Source organism: Macaca nemestrina, chromosome X (assembly GCF_043159975.1).
Source record: "Macaca nemestrina isolate mMacNem1 chromosome X, mMacNem.hap1, whole genome shotgun sequence".
NCBI lineage: Eukaryota > Metazoa > Chordata > Mammalia > Primates > Cercopithecidae > Macaca > Macaca nemestrina.
Genome location: NC_092145.1, coordinates 155,024,515 through 155,041,602, shown reverse-complemented (window position 1 = coordinate 155,041,602; position 17,088 = coordinate 155,024,515). Strand labels below are relative to the sequence as shown.

General features: G+C 40.7%; 1 protein-coding gene across 7 annotated transcripts in view; it reads right to left on the bottom strand.

Moving 5' to 3' along the window:
* Positions 1 to 214: 214 nt before the first annotated feature.
* LOC105478085 (neuroligin 4 X-linked) overlaps positions 215 to 17,088 on the bottom strand; it is a 348,124-nt gene continuing 331,250 nt past the window's right edge. For all 7 annotated transcript variants that reach the window (XM_071089256.1, XM_011735049.3, XM_011735050.3 and 4 more), the window contains 2 exons: positions 13,289 to 14,078; positions 215 to 3,822 (listed from right to left, as the gene is read on the bottom strand). In XM_071089256.1, the coding sequence (XP_070945357.1) occupies positions 2,973 to 3,822; positions 13,289 to 14,078 (1,640 nt within the window). In that variant the 3' untranslated portion in view covers positions 215 to 2,972. The remainder of the gene's footprint in view (positions 3,823 to 13,288; positions 14,079 to 17,088) is intronic.

Genomic DNA, 17,088 nt, shown 5'->3' with positions numbered 1-17,088 from the left:
TTTTCCAAAATCAGGCCAGCAGAGCCTCCTCAACTGTGCAGCTGGCCAAAGCTAAAGAAATCATCCCATTACCAAATGTATTTATCCATTTCTAGCCTATGTCAGCTGCATCACTTAGCTTTTACAAAGAAAAAGGCATTCAAAGAACAACAAAAGTAAATAAAACACGCCACCTACCAAGAAAGAACGGACGCATAATTATTTGCACAAAGCATTAGAAAATACTGTGATATTTTATTATTAAAAATGCTGCTGAAAAGTTTATACATATGTGTCCGGCCATATATATCTTCTATCATTACTTAAGGCAAAATAAAAAACAAAACTGCAAAATAATAACCCAAGGAACCATTAAACCCTGCGTGCCTTTGAAGATCAAGAATAAAAGCCTAGGAAACGATTTTTTTTTTTCTTATTTTTCTCATTTTTTTTCTTTTTTCTCTTTTTCATAGATAGCAAGTATATTTTTTTCTCATAGAACTCTATGAAGATTCTATAACTTCTTTCCATGTAGAAATAAGATATCATTTAAGATGTACTAAATCACTTTTGATCATAATCCCCTGTAAAAGCTAAAGTTATTCACTTAACAGGAACTCTGTTTTTCCTTATTCAAATGTCACAAGCCTGACGCGTTACTGTACATATTGCTAGCAGGAGACAATTGGAAATACTAAACAAATACTGGAATTCACATTACAGACAGACGAAACCAGCATGGGTGCCACACATCACTTCCTTTGTAGTTTCACGGAGAGCCTATTTGTGGTTGCTCAGGTGGGGTCATACACTGCTTGCAGAAATGGCCTGATCATAGCTCTATGAAACAATGAATTGGGAATGAAATCTTACCATGACACCTCTCTGTAGGACAGAAATGTTGCTTCACGTGTGCTAAGTTGAGATAATAATATTTCACATATTTATATACAGAGAATCACTCTCAAATTTAACCCAAGATAAGCAATAGGATTTGGGGATGACTTTTATGCATTTCTAAAAACACTTTTCTTTTTTCTAGAGGTCACTCTCAAACACTGATACATCACTATAGTTTGAGTGTAGGGATTCAGTAATCAAAGGCTGTTACTGCAAAAGAGCCAGGCAGCTGGACAATTTTTATGAGGAATGTCCACTTTAGCAGAGAGATTTAAGACTGGATTTCTAGAATAACCCACAATGGAGCCGAGGGACATGATCTTCAAATATCTTTGGCTACTGTTTCTTGGTAATGCAATAATTTTTGAAAGACAAAATATAAAGTAACCGTTGCTACTATGTTTCCTTCCACCTTATAACACTCAAAACTTTCCTGAAAATGAGAAGAGAAATGAGAAAATGACAAGCTATTGGAAAGAAAAATCTCTGATCCCTAGGTCACCAATTTAAAATGGGTGAATAATTTCCATTCAATGTCTTCTCAGTGAAGTTATCCTAATTTCCCAGAAAACCCATGCAAAGCAGTTTTAATGTTCTATCCTTTTCTTCCCCCATTCTTCTATAATATTCATCATTTGGTGACCAGATATACAAATTCACAAAAAGTGATATTTTCAGACAATCATTTGTTTGATCCCATAAATGATACAAAAATTTTTTAAAAACCCGCTTACTGATAAATAAGGGACCGAGTGCTTAAACAAAAAGGAAAGACACATGTCTTCCTTCAGTCTGATTAGCTAAGCTGAGCAGGTACTTCATCGGCCAAACCCTCCCGCAGCTGCTAGGGAACACAGAGCCGTATTTACTCCACGGGGCATAGCCCCACCAAAGGCAAGCTTTCTTCTTTTTTTGGCAGGGCCCTGAAATGGGAAGCAACTCTTCCTAAACATATTCAAAGGGCCAGAGCTACAGAATGGGACTTGTATTTTTGTTTCTCCCTGCTGATTCTCTGTGTGTGCATGTCTCTAATTTAACAAGCTGTAAATACATTCCACTTTGGGGACCCATCTCTGTACTGCAATCTCATGAAGGCTAACACATACGAGTCAAAGTTTTTCAAAACAATGGTCTCCTAAGAATGCTCTTGCATGCACCTGTGCAACCTGACGGGGGAAATAGGCCACACAGACCGTCTGGGTCTTCTGTGGGACATCACATCCTCCTACAAATGAGAATCCCATGTAAGAAAATCCCATGTCTTTGTTTACCACAAGTAATTAAGAAGAAAAGCCTCTTTTGTTGGGGAGGAAACAGAGCTGATATGACTAATGTGTATATATATATATTTATATACATACAGAGCACAATGAAAAGCACAACCTTGCTAAAAGCTCTTTCAAACTGAAAACACCAATAAAAGCTTTTTTTCTTGTTTGTCTGTTTGTGGTTTTGTTTAAACTCACAGCTATATACATTTTTAATTTTTACAAAGTTTCTTAAATATAGTTCAGGCTGGCAAAACACCTCTTTGCACAGAACCATACAGATTTCACTGCATAGTCCATTCTTTTATTTTAATAATAAATTTCTACGTTTCCTTCTCTCTGGATTACAGCTCCATGTGCTGGGCAAAAGCCCATTGACGCTTTCTTCACTTAAGGAGAGCCATCCATTGTGTGGCACAGAAAGAAATGTTTAAATTTCCATTGTAATTAAAAAATATTCAGTGTCCTTGGGTGAGTTTCAGAAGTGTCAGCTGCTTCCATGATGTTAGAAACACCCAGGTCCTTGAAATGGTGATGTCCTATCACACTAAACATCGGTTGGAGTGGTAGAGATCTTAAAGCAGTATTTTAACAGAAATGTGTACCTTTCACATTTCATAGGGTCGGTCAGAAGTCGATCTCGTAATACTGGAAAACACCAACGAGAAGGGTCTGCTGGGATGGGATGACTGCCTTTTTGCATTTTTGTCTTAAGTCAGTGGGACAAAAACATTCCTGGTTTGGAGACTTTCTTTCTCTCTTTCTTTATCTCTTCTATGTTGCTGAGCAGGTGGTGCAGAGGGATAGGAGGGAAATACGGCCAAGCTATACTCTAGTGGTGGAATGTCCGTGGGGTAAATTTGTACTGTTTTGTCCTCCACTGAAGGTGTTAAAAGTGTGCAAAGGCTGCATCCCCGTCAGTGTGTTTGGAATCATGGTGATGGTGTTTGGCGTCATAAGTGGGATATCATCTGGCGACCGGCGCAGCGTGAGGGTGTAGTCTGGTGGGCAGGTGAGCCTCAGCGTGTCGTGTGCCTGCAGCGACTCACACTCGTGATCGTGTTCCAGCTGCTTCATCTGCAGAGACATGATCTCTTCGTTCTGGATGTGAGCGATATCATTTGTGGTGTTTCTCTGGGGACTCGGGCGCCTGTGAGTCTCATGGCGCCTCTTGTCCTTTTTGTAGTACAGAGCCGCAAAGGCTAAAATGTTGAGGAAGAGGAGCGATGCCCCGACGGCAATGGTGACACTTAATTCAGTGGAATAATCCCGTTTGGTTTCAATGAGGACAGTTGTGTCCTCGGGCCCCGTTTTGTGAGGGTCCTTAGAGTGTTTGGGATTGTTGGCAGGAGTGATTGCTGGGCGTTTGGTCGTTGGCCATATCTTGGCAGGAGATCGGCGGGTACCATAGGGAAATGATGTCATGTCTGGAGGAGGAACCTTTGTGGTTGTTGAAACATACTGGAATATCTCGTTCAAGTTGTGCAAATGAGGAACGAGTTCCAACCAGAAAGCCACTTTCGTTGCCCGGTAGTGATCTCTCACTCTGGGTTTCAAGCCTATATGCAGGTAGAGCTGGTCTTTGGGATTATACTTGGACCAGGCCACTTCTTCAAAGCGGTTGGGTTTTGTGTGAATGAACTTGGTATCCTGAGGAACTGGTTGATTTGGATCACTGGGGTAGAAGGAAGAAAAAAAAGAAAGGTCATACTCTTCCACATGTGACATGAAATTATCTTAAACCAATAAATCAGGAAGTTACAATCTGCTCTTCATATATATTTTTCAATGAGCACAAAATACCCAAGCAGCAAAGGTACATTCTGCTTTAATCCTAGACATGTCTACCATGTTGTCTTTTCCCTTAAAAATTGCTTATTTTTCTTTTAAATATAAACCCTGATAGCAATATTATGGCATTTTTATAACATGTCTACTATTTTTAAGGCATCAAATGATCTTCAAAAATAAAGGGAAAAAAGGAAAACTAAGTGTCTCTAGGAACAATTTCAGTATTTCAAGTTTCACTCTCTTGAACTGCAAAACCCATCCAGGAGGGATTTGCTCCAAAGGGATATTTGGCAAGGTCTGGAGACATTTTTGGTTTTCATAGACAGATGGTAGTTTCTATGAAGGGTGGAGGTCAGGGATGCCACTAAACACCCTCTGGTGCACAGGAGAGACCCCCACAGCAAGGAAGTTATCTGGACCCAAATGTTAACAGTACTGAGGCTGAGAAATTCTGATTAAGAAGCTATTGTTCAAGAAATGGGCATTCTCTTTCTTGCTCAAGAATTTCTTTGGAAGTAAATGAATAAATGTTGCAGTTTTAGCAATGAAAATTGATATTAACAGTCAAAAATTGGTTTTATAATTAGAAAATGTTTGTAAACAGGCATATACACCATGTGTTTGCTCTCTATTTGAAAGTAAAATACCGGAAAACATGAAAGCACGCTATGTTAGCTGTAAGAAGTTTGCTAAAATGGTACATATAGTTATGATGAGGTTAACATGTTTAAGATAAATAAGACACCCGGAAACAAGCTGAGGGCTGTTACAGATGCTAAGCTGTGCTTGGAAACTATGAGCCAAAGAATTATCTTATTATTATTTGCACAAGTGGGCACAGGTAGAAGGAAAATCATAAAAATTTGGAGATAATTCATAAAACATAGGGCCTTTAATAAATGTCTTTGCAACCAACTCTCTTAGGATAACACTTCCTCTTCAAAAAACAAATTACCAAATGCTAATTTCTTCCAGTTTTTGACGGTTTGTAAAGTAAGCTACAAAACAGTTACATCTTAAGGTTTATTTGTTATAAGAAAGATTTGAGATTACGCATGGTAAAATGTTATGTACTAGTTAGTACTGAACATTCAGATGTGATGTGCAGACCCAGGCAAGCAGGGAGTTGCAACATTCTGATCAATGGCTCCAGGTGTGAGCTAAGATCTATCTTCCAGGTAACTTCTCCTTGGTGGCACTTTTGTGACACTGCCTCCAACCATTGCATGGCCTGCATGGCAGAAGGCTGCAGGACCAAGGAAGATCATGTATCTGTAGCCATTACCAGACATTGTGCAGGATCCAAACAATATACTTGACTCAGAGGTGACACATTTGCTAAAGGAAGATTTTATCCCCTCAGTCTGAGTCTGTGGTGATGATAAATCATTTCCCTGTATTCAACTTTCTGCAGCTCTGGCTAGTTAACAGCTGTGAAAACTTGAGCAAGTTTTCCAGCCAGTATTGGCCTTAACTTCTCTACATGGTGGATGAGAATATCAGGGTTGGAGGTAAGTGATGAAGGTTGAAAGATAATGACAAAATGTCTGGCATATGGTAAGAATTCAGGAAATATTATCCCCTCTCTTTCAAAATAAAAATTAGAACACCTACAATATTGCAAGGGAGGGAGAACTAGGGAGTGATATACTGTGTATCAGAGTACATACTGTATTTCTATATTGCATACATTGTAGAGTGTATAAAAGTATATTGTATATTACATACTATATACAAGGATACTGTATAGCACAGTTTATACTGTATACTAACTGTATACTATATGCAGTATATATATGTGTGTATATTATGTGGGTATATATGTGTATGTGTATATCTATCTATAGATATAGATATAAGATGTATAATGTAATACAGAAGAAGAAAAAGTTGACCTCTACCTTTTAGTTGAATGCACACTAACTGCTGTGTTTTCACTTTACTAAGAGGGTGAAAACAAATATATATAATCTGATAGGTTCTAATACCATGAGTTTTCTTATTCACTGATAAACAATATATTTGAAAAGTCTTCTGCTTTTTTATTTGTTATACATGTATTCTTATATGGTTTTGAAAAAATGTTGGATTCAATGCAACATCTCATGTTTCTTGTGCTTCTTTAAGCTTTCTGAAAGAATTTTAAAATTTTCAGTTATTTAATGTGTGTTAAAAGAAAAATAAGTGAATAAATATTTTAGGAAAAAAATCCACTAATATTAGTTATTGATTTTTAATATTCTAAAGAAACAAATGGAAGTGAAGATTCCTCCTTTTTTTCCATGGATCCAATTTTACTAAATTGGGTCTATTAGATGTGTGGCTGTATCATCTATTATGCAGTGAGCATCTAGGAGATGGGGTATTCTGTTCATTTTGGGTACTAGGCTATTTTTGAAGGAACTCAGGGTATATTTGAAAGGTAAAGAAAACACATTTAATTTGTTCTTGAAGAATAAAGCAGAGGATTTGGAAAATCCACAAAAGTGAGCTGCCGCCTGATACGGTCTATTAAAGATATCAGAGATGCACAGCCAGAATTCTTAAACCCAGATACACTTGTGGAGATTATGATAGCCCAAGTCATTCTCCCTTACCAAACCCTCCAGACAGTGAGACCTAGATGTGGGGTATCAGTGTTTTGTTTTTTAGATTTTATTCAGCATAAGGACTGTTTAAACTCCTGTGAGTAAAATTAAAGATTGTAATGACTGAGGATAGAAACACAAGTTGGTCTCTCCAGTAAAAGACTCAATGCATGTCTCTCTCCTTATCCCCCAGCACCTAACACGGCCGTTTCCCCCTGCCCCGTTTTATTTGAGATGTAATCTTGGCAGAAGAGACTCAAGTGCATTTCTAAGGTCTAGTTCATTTCTTTAGCTAGAGATGGATATAGTACTATGATCTCTCTAAAAATGTCTGTGAATCCTCTCAGCTGTTCCTTTAAGTAGCACAGGTTTTCCTTATACCCAAAACATTGTTCGCAGTTAACGATCTGTTACCAAACTAGTTTATTATGCATTCAGTGACTCCTCTGCCACACCAGGTGGGGATGTTCATTCATTCAGCTTAAAATCCCTTTTTGGTAATAAAGGTTGCCTTTACAGCCAGAATTATGCTGCAACTCTGTAACCCATCCCCACTAAATACCTCATTGCAACTTCTTTCTTTCCCAAAGATTTAACAATAGTTGAATATAAATTAATCATAGGATACCAGCACATTCAAAAGCAGTGATGGCATCTGATGCAAACAGGATAGAAATCAACCTGCTGTACAAACCCCAGATTTGATGGAACAACATAAAAAAATCAAAATATGTGTTGACCTGATTTTCCATTACAAAACTCTCTTCTCATTTCTGACTTCCAATAGCACATAAGGTCTTCTACTATATTATTACAATGTATTGTTTGATTACTTTAAAGCACTGTTCTTTGTCATACCTTATAAATAAACCAAGATTCCCCTACTCCTTTTTGTCCATCTCTTTCCACACAGACCTCAAAATGAAAGAATCCTGGATCAATGAGCACCTAAATTTTGTTGATCAGCTTGGCCAAACCCCTTTTCTCCTATTCCCAAAGTAATTTCACAGGAAAAGGACTTTAATGCTCTAGAACCCTTTTCAAACTTTAGAGTTAGTTTTCACTTTTCCTTGACGCTGCTCAGAGTCAAGGAAAGATGCACTTTTCCAAAAATGGTCTCAATCTACCTTATTTCTACAATGCCTCTGCATGTTTGAGCTTACACGGTTCTCTTGCAGCATGATTTTAGTCCTCTGACCTGGACTAACACTGAAACTCCTCCTTGCTACAGGGGAGAATCCCGCTCAGGCACAGGCCTGGGCAACTGCTTCCCTATTCAAAACAATAATAAAAAAGAAATAGCAAGGATTACTTGAGGCCCTGGCATTCACTGATTTCAATATCCTGTCTTGATCAAGGTTTTCATAATTTAGAGCCTCGGCAGGGACTTCCTCCTCATTTCTACTCTGTGTACTCGCTGCCTCCGCCTTTCCAAGATGGGAGAGCCCTCTCACCTAATGCTACCGTGAAAATATGCAGCTGACATGATCTATAAGCAAGGATCCAATTGTCTCTCCCTTCCTCCTTCTTTCCTGCCTCCCCTCCTCCCTTCCCTCATTTCTCTTTCTTACCCTCCTTTTCCCTGTTTTCCTTCTTTCCCTCCCTCCCTCCCTTCTTCCTCTCCTCCCCTATCCCCTTTTTTCTTTTTCCTCCCTCTTCCTTCCTTCCTCGCTTCCTTCCTTCTTTTTCTCTCCCTCCATTTTTTCCTTCCCTCCCTCGCTACTCTTTCTTTCCTTCATCTCTTCTTTCTCCCTCCTCCCTTCCTCTCTTGCCTCTTTTCTTTCCTTTCCTTCCTTCCCTCTTTTCTTCCTTCCTTTCACCTTCCCTCCCTCCTTCCTTCCCTTCTTCTTTCCTTCCTCTCCTCCTCCCTTCCCTCTTTCTTTCCCTCCTTCCTCCCTTCCTTCACTCCTTTCTTGATTCTCTCCCTCCCTACTTTCTTCTCTTCTTCCCTCCCTCCCTCCTTCCCTCCCTTCCTTCCTTTGTCCCAACTCTCTTTCCTTCATTTCCTCCCTCCTCCCTTCCTTTCTTTTCTCTGCCAAAATTACATCCCAACATAATTTTTCTGTGCCCATCCCAAATCCAAAGGTTTATGTATACCAGGTATACGTGCCTTCAAACCTAGACTAAAGGTCAGAACCATCTGCTTTGAGATGTCTGCATAGAAGCATCCAGACACCATCCTCCTCATCTCGGCAAACACGTGCGCCATCGGGAGACTGTGCTGTGTCTGCAGGTTTAGAACGCCTGACATAACGCCCACTGAGAGTGGTGAAGCATGTCCTGGCACAACGCGATCCTCTCTCCACGGCACCGTGTAGTGACAGACACGCTGGGAGCTATTCTTGTTTCCTCCTGTCACCTCCAGTGCTGGAAGGGAACAGTGATGGTATGCAGAAATATGCCCCTCCTGTTCTGTGAGTCATCGTCTGAGTGTGTGCTCTGCAGAACGGCGTTAAACTTGGCAGCTCACAGGATGACAACAGATAAGGTGCATCCCATACTTTCTCCTTACGGGCATCAGGTTGGTTCGTTCTCTGCACCTGGTGACCAGGGACTCCTTCTCTGCCCTGGAGTGATCGGGCCACCACCCAATTTACAATAAACAAATAACTAGCAACTGCAACTGAGGTCCTTGTCATCCACTGACGAATACCTAGCTCACCAGACTGTGCCTGACGGTGATATTCCCCATTTCCTTCTTTTATGGAGCTGCCATGGAGGTGTGATCACTTAATCTATTTGTATTTGAATCCACACGTTGCATTTCACATGGGATGTAAGTTCTGAGTAACTTCCTTGAGGAATCATTTGAGTCATTCTAATACCTTTCCAATGAATTAAAAGAGCTCACTGCATTAATACACTCAGTGTTATTTCAGGGATGTTTCCCATGGGTGGAAGAAACAAAAATAGAGGCTTCAGACGGACTGACATTCGAGCTCTGGGTACCTCAATGAACTCTCTCTACCAGCAGCTTTTGATTTCAGTAGCATCAGAGTGTTTCTCCAAGTTCCAGCAGTAATTCCTTCCTCATCTCTTCCAGTCATGTCAGGGCCTTCATGAAAGCTAGACGAACCCTCAACACAGACCATGAATGGCAACATGAATGTATTCCCTAAATGCAGGGGGGAAACCACAGGCTCTAAGCCAAGTGGTTTTAAGAAACAGATTCATGGCATGAAAAAGCACTCAATAACAGAGAGAGCACTGCGGTATTCTCACGGCTCTCTCAGACCTTCATGATGTCTTGGTAAAAGCATCCATTTGGTGCCAGCAGTGATAACGATCACCTCATGGAACTAATTAACTTCCTTTATCTTTTTCTGTCTTTTTTCCTTTTTTTAATAATGAGAGAGCCAGTCTCAGTCTCACAGCCCTTGGGAGTCAGGAAGAGCTAATGAGAATTTAACAGCATTATTTAGATTTCACTATTGCTTTAATGGTTCTATAAAATGTATGAGGAATGATTCTAGCTTTCCACTTAAGATAATCATATAAAGTTTATTTTCAAATCATGTAAGGAGGAAAAGAAAAAGCATATGGTTTTAATGAAAGTAAGTAAAGAGAGTGTTTACAGACCAAGTCAGTAATACCTTTAGATGCTAATGTAGTGAAGATTGAATGAGTATAGCCATGTTGATGGAAGTCTTTAGGCTTCAAGAAGATGAAATTCTCTGCAAGGGCAGACACCACTTATCTTAGTGCTGTCACAAAAGAGGGCCTGGCCCTGGCTTCACAAGGTATTAGAGATTGAATACTGTCTCCCCGTAAAGTAAGATACGTTGAAGTCCTAACCCCAGTACCTCAGTATGTGAGCTTATTTGGAAATAGGGTAACTGCAGATATGACTATTTATGTTAAGATGAGGTCATACTGGAGTAGGGTGAGCTTCTAATGCACCTTGGCAGATGCTCTTATAGGAAGACAGCCATGTGGAGACAGAGACACACAGGGAGGCCGTAAGATGACAAACACACAGAGTGGGGTGGTGCAGCTGCAAGGCAGGAATGCCAAAGTCTGCACCCAAACACGAGTAACTAAGAAGCAGCAAAGAAATACCTTCCTATAGCTTTTGGAGGGAACTTGGCCCTGCAAGCACCTTCATTTGCAACTTCTGGCCTTAGGAAGTGTAAACCGATAAATTTCTGTTGTTATAAGACACACACTTTTTGGGCTTTTTTTTTTTTTTTTTTTTTTTTTAAGACAAAGGTTTCGTTCTGTCGCCCAGGTTGGAGTGCAGTGGTGCAAACGTGGCCCACTGCAGCCTCGACCTCCTGTGCTCAAGTGATCCCTCTGCCTCAGCCTCCTGAGAAGCGGAGACTCTCGGCCTATGCTACCATGCCCAGCTAAATTTTTTCATTTGTTTTGTAGAGATGGACTCTCACTATGTTGCCCAGGCTGGTCTTAAACTCGTGGCTTCCTCAGGTGATCCTCCTGCCTTGGCCTCCTAAAGTACTGGGGTCACAGGCATGAGCCACTGCACCCAGCACAGACATACAGTGTTTGATACTCTGATAACAGCAGCCCTAACAGACTAATAAACAAGGTTTACTTTAAAAAAAAAGTATAATTTGATTTCAACAATTTATTCACACAAGAAAGAACCTTTCAGTGATAGACAAGCATTTCCATCAAATGTGGGTCCCTCCTCCCTTCTCCTCCAGGTAGCCTTTCTCAGACCAAATCTACAAAGCCTGATTATTGAAAGTTGGTGTCCAGGTGATACCTTTTCCACTACAAAAACATGCTGTACTTTTGCCAAGAGCACAAAACATTCTTAAACCACTCCCCACCCAAACCACTTTGGAATCTTTGTACAGTATGCCAGCTGCTAAACACGTAGGCATTGAAACCACCAGCATCCCCAGATCTTCTAAGGATTACTGTGCATAACTCATGTGTGGCAGGGCCACTGCAGTCTCAGAGCCTCATTCCGCATAGGAAGATTTACCCTCCCTGGGCGACAGGCACATCTCTCTCTCTCTCTCATTCAGTGTAAAGAGGCTCAGGGTGACGATGGAGGCACACACTGGTAGAACAGAATGACACCCCATCCATTTCCACAGTTACATTATTAGACAAGAGAAAATGAAAAGATGCCACAATGTCTGGAGCTATTTAGGATGTTTTGGGTTCTTTTCTCCCATGGTTTGCAGAGAATCCGCTCAGCAGAATATTGGCAGACTCGGTTGTATATGTGCTTTTTGTATATTTTATATTTTCTACTATATTTAGGCCAATAAATGAGCTTTCCTGTGAGATACACATATATGTGTGTTTGTGTGTGTGTGTTTATATATGCAAGCCATATAGCAATATGATACAAATATTATATATTTTATTTGCTCTATCTCTATAGCTATTTATATAGCAAAGAAAATACAAATATATATTTGTGTATGTATATACATATTTGTATTTGTATATATAGTATATATATTTGTATTTGTATATATAGTATATATACTATATATATTGTATTTGTATATATAGTATATTTATTTGTATTTGTATATACAAATATATTTGTGTGTGTATATATACAAATACAAATATATATGTACTATATATTATACATATGGGAATATCTATATTTTTATAGAGACATTAAATATATATAGGAATATATATTTATATTTCTGTATAATTATTATGATATGTGTTTTCATTCCTATGGCCAGGCAATCAACACAATTCCCCAAGTGGTGCATGTGCTGTGATACCCTCACAAATTAACAAAAGAGATATGGTTGAAATTAGACTTAAAACTCTGTAATCAGGGCTGGCGTGGTGGCTCACACCTGTAATCTCAGCACTTTGGGAGGCTGAGGTGGGAAGATCGCTTGAGCCCAAGAGTTTGAGACCAGCTCGTGTGACACAGCAAAACCCTGTCTCTAACAAAACAAAATTAGCTGAGTAAGTTGGTGTGCATCTGCAGTCCCAGCTATTCAGAAGGTTGATGTAGGAGGATCCCTTGAGCCCAGGAGTTTGAGAGAAGCCTGGGCAACATAGCAAACCTGTCTACAAAAATCCATGTAAGGGCATGGAGGTGCACGCCTGTAGTCCCAGCTACTCAAGAGGCTGAGATGATGAGAGGATCACATGAACCCATGAGTTTGGGGCTTCAGTGAGCTATGATTGTGCCAGTACACTTCAGCCTAGGCAACAGAGTGAGACCCTGTTTCTATCAAAAAAAACAAAAACAAAAACAAAAAAACAACAACTAAAAATTAGCCAGGCATGGTGGCGGGCACCTGTAGTCCCAGCTACTCAGGAGGCTGAGGCAGGAGGATGGCTTGAGCCTAGGAGTTCAAGGCTGTAGTGAGCTATCGTTGCACCACTGCACTCCAGCGTGGGCAACAGAGTGAGACTGTGTCTCTAAAACAACAAGAACAAAAACAAAAACAAAACCGTTTAATCAGCTATTAACGGAACCGTCCTATATGTAAGAGTCCTGCACCTGCAGGTAGGAACTCTGCAATTCCCAATGGGCAATTAGAACTCTAGTAAAAATCTGGTTTGACAGTTGTTTTACTCCTATAACACTTTAGGAGTAAAGAAAAAAATGAGTTCCATAGATGTTGCGGGAGAAGCTGCCTGTTAGTGCGTGTGTAAGCGTGTATCTGTGTGTATATGTGTGCACACATGTGTATGTGTGTGTACGCACGTGTGCTCCTGCAAGTGGCAGTAGAAGCAATACCTATATTGAGGACCCAAACAAGTGACGAGGATAGCGATACCCCAGCACGAAGAAGAACGTACCCAGTTTTGGCGAAGTTCGTCCAGTAGGTCATGACCACGGCGCTGAGCATGACGTCGTTCTTGGAGAAATTACAACTGAAGAGCTCGGTGGGACCGACCATGGGGATGCCGAAGACGTAGGGGACCTCATCGCCATGGGCCGAATCCGCCCAGCTGGGCTTCATTTCGCTTTGGCAGTGATGATAGAAGGCATAGAAGTAGGTGGGGGAGCCGTACTGCGCGTGCAGGTCGGCGGTGGCCACGGCGGGGGCCACCCACTGGTGGTCAGTGAAGAGAGCCACCAGCGTTTTCCGCCGCGTCTCCGGGTTTTCCTTATCGGCCCAGTCTGTGTACATGAACTTGATAGTCTCGCGCAAAGTGTCTTTCCCTTCAGGATAGCCGTAAAGGTTGTCCACGAAGTTGGACACGGAGAAGTCAAAGTCATTGGGCGTCACACCGTCCTCGTTATCCACGATGCCGTCCACGAACTTCAAGCCTTCCCCTTGGTTGACGCCCAGCATGATGTCGTAGTTGAGGAACTCGCCTTGCTCCATCAGGATCTGAGGGTCGTCTGGGATGACGTCGCCGTCAATCACGGGCCCGAAGGCTATGTGGTAGGTGGCTGGGGTGATGGTCTGCTGGATGAGCTCCTTGTAGTTCTTGTTCCGCAGGCATTCTACCATGTCCGTGGTGTCCAGCATGTTGCAGCCGACCTTGTCTGCCAATATCCGAGTGTACTTGGCCGGCTGGTAGTTCACTGCCCAGCTGGACAGGGCGGTGCCGCTCTGAATGATGGCCTTCTGGAAGAGACCTGCAGGTGCAAAATTGTGGACATGCAAATGAAAACCCGCAGGACAGAAACGCAGCTTTTACTGAGCAATGAAGGCTGTGATTGTCTCTCAGGCATGTGAATTTCTGGACGTAGTAGCATTCAACTCTGTCAGGGGACCTTTTACCCATTTTCATTTCGATTTCCCCTTCCCCCCTCCTCCTGAACATTCATTTTAGGCAATGTTATTCTACACACACAGACACACACACACACACACACACACGAGTTTAAGGAAATGAAACCACATTTACACTTTTCCTGCACTGGTAAAATACATGTGATTTCTTTTTCCTTCCACAATCCAGTGTCGTTTTTGCTTCCTTGCCTCCAGATGCCATATATAAAAACTCCAACAGCAACTGCATTCCCCATTTCCAAGAAAAAAAAATGCTTTAAGCTAGTAAAAGGTCAAAGGCCCTCTTGTCTCACAAGCGAAACTAGGTATCTCTTCATTATGGGAAAAAAAAATAAATCCACTTGAATCAACTTCAGAGTATTAATTCAGGAATGCATTTCTACTTATACCTTGAGTCTAATGAAGACACTAAGATCTGGCAATTAAAATAAATACATTGAGTTAGCTATGCTTAAAGAAATCCTCAACTGGGTGCCTAAATGAGTATTTTTTGAAGTCACTTCTTTCAAAACTACATCCATTGGAAACTCAGAGATGTGTATATTTTATTTTGCCACATATAAAAAATGCTTTGCTTGGTGAGAAACTTGAAAAAGCATGGGTAATTTTAGGAGTAAAATTCTGTGTAGCTTAAAATTCTCCATGAGTTCAGTCTACTACATGGATGTCCAGAAGTATAAAATCTGTATTTTTAACCACGACAGGACAAGAGAGGCGGGCTGTAAAAATCAGCATTCCATTTACGATCGCTTCCCGCCGTTTCCGTGGATCCCAGCCCGAGTCGGGCACTAAAGAATAAGGCATTCAGCTGTGAGTCCAGAAGTTCATGCCCTGTCGATTTTTAAGGTCACAGAAGCAATCAAATACGAGGAAAATATGATAGTCATCAGGAAGATGTGATTTTAAAGATTGGAGGATTGCCCAAAGATGACACACAGGACTGCAACTTGAAACCAATATGGCTTTGACCAAAATGTCATCAAAGCCATCTTGGGAACGTTTCTGTCAGAAATGTGCAAGTATTGACTTGAATGCTTGGCTCTGAAGATTATTTTAAAATGTCCAAACAAAAAAACAAAAACAAAAACAAAAACAACCAAAAAAAGTCAATATGTATTCAAAAGTTGGATACTTTCAGTAGTTATAACATTCAGAATTGGAAAAAATGCTGTGAGAAGTTCCTTTCCTGCCTTTCTCATAACTACTGGCAGTAATTTAGGCAGTAGTGTATATATAAGTAACACACATAAAACATTTATTTGTATGTTAGGGAAGCAGTATAACTCCTGATAAGACTAAAATAGTTGGATAATGAAAAAAAATCACCCGTAATTCATACTTTAAAACACAACTCACCTTAGCATAATGAGTATGCTAGGAGTTCACTTAATTCTTAGCTCTTTCCCCCCATTCAAATGTCTGTTTTGCATAGCTGAGCCCAATATTTATATAGCTATCTACACTGTGTTTTTCCAGCTGATGTAGATCTTAGGTAAATTCTTAAATTATTATTATTTTGAGTAAATACATATGGTTCATTATAATTTTCCTCTCCTTTTGATCTTGTAGCTTTTAATTTCATTCTTTGCTATGATACTAATACTGGGGTGAATATCTTCATAAAACTATCACTTTCCACAAGTACTTTGTCTTCATTAGACCACATAACCAGCAAGGAATTCCTAAGGCAAACAGTATGGGTATTTTTATTTTTATTTCAGACAGGGTATCACTCGGCTACCCAGGCTGGAGTGCAGTGGCGGGATCTCGGCTCGCTGCAGCCTCTGCCTTCCAGGATCAAATGATCCTTCCACCTCAGCTTCCCAAGTAGCTGGGACTACAGATGTGTCACTTTTTTGTAGAGACAGGGTTTCGCCACGCTGCCCAGGCTGGTCTTGAACTCCTGGACTCAAGCAATCCGCCCACCTCGGCCTCCCAAATTGCTGGGATGATAGGCAGGAGCCTGGCTTGCATTTTTCACAATTCTTGATTATATTGTTTAGAAGCATGCTGTGCAGAAATGACTGATGCAAAGGTATAATAATTTCCAACCTATTGACTTAAATAATTAACACCTCCCTCCAATTAATGTGGCTTACATGTGTTTGATTACTCCTAAAGTTGGTTCTGACTGCTTTCTAAATCTACAATTGTGATTGTATCAATTGAGAAAAGTGAACATCTAGGTATTTTCAAAAATGCCATATAAATCTCTCTACCAAAGGGTTCATCAGATTCTTCACTTTTCCTGTTTTTGAAATAAAGTTAATACAAACATGAGCCTTTCCTCTTATTAGCACTACTAGGAGATCAAAGGCCATTTGGTCTCATGGGCGAAGCATTATGAACTAAAAACTCAAGGAATTTAGAGTTTGGAGGATTTTAGGAAACCCTCATCTGTCCTATCTTGGAAATTAAGACACTGAGGAGCATAGTGATCCAGAAACTTGTCCAGATGGTGCTGGAAGTGAAGAAAATCCTGCAGTTACTCTAAAGAAACATGCTTTTTAATTGTATTTATTTATTTATGTTGGGACAGGATCTCACTCTGTCACCCAGACTGAAGTGGAACCTCACAGTTCACTGCAGCCTCAACATCCCTGGCTCAAGTGATCCTCCCACCTCAGCCTCCCAAGTAACTGGGACCACAAGCAAGTGCCACCAGGCCCAGCTGGTTTTTATTTTTATTTTTGTACAAAAGGGGTCTTGCTACATTGACCAGGCTGGTCTCAAACTCCTGAGCTCAAGCCATCCTCCCCCCTCAGCCTCCCAAAGTGCTGGGATAACAGCCATGAGCCACAATATCCAGCTGGTAACTTTAAAAATAATAATTCCAGAGGTCAAGGTGGGTGG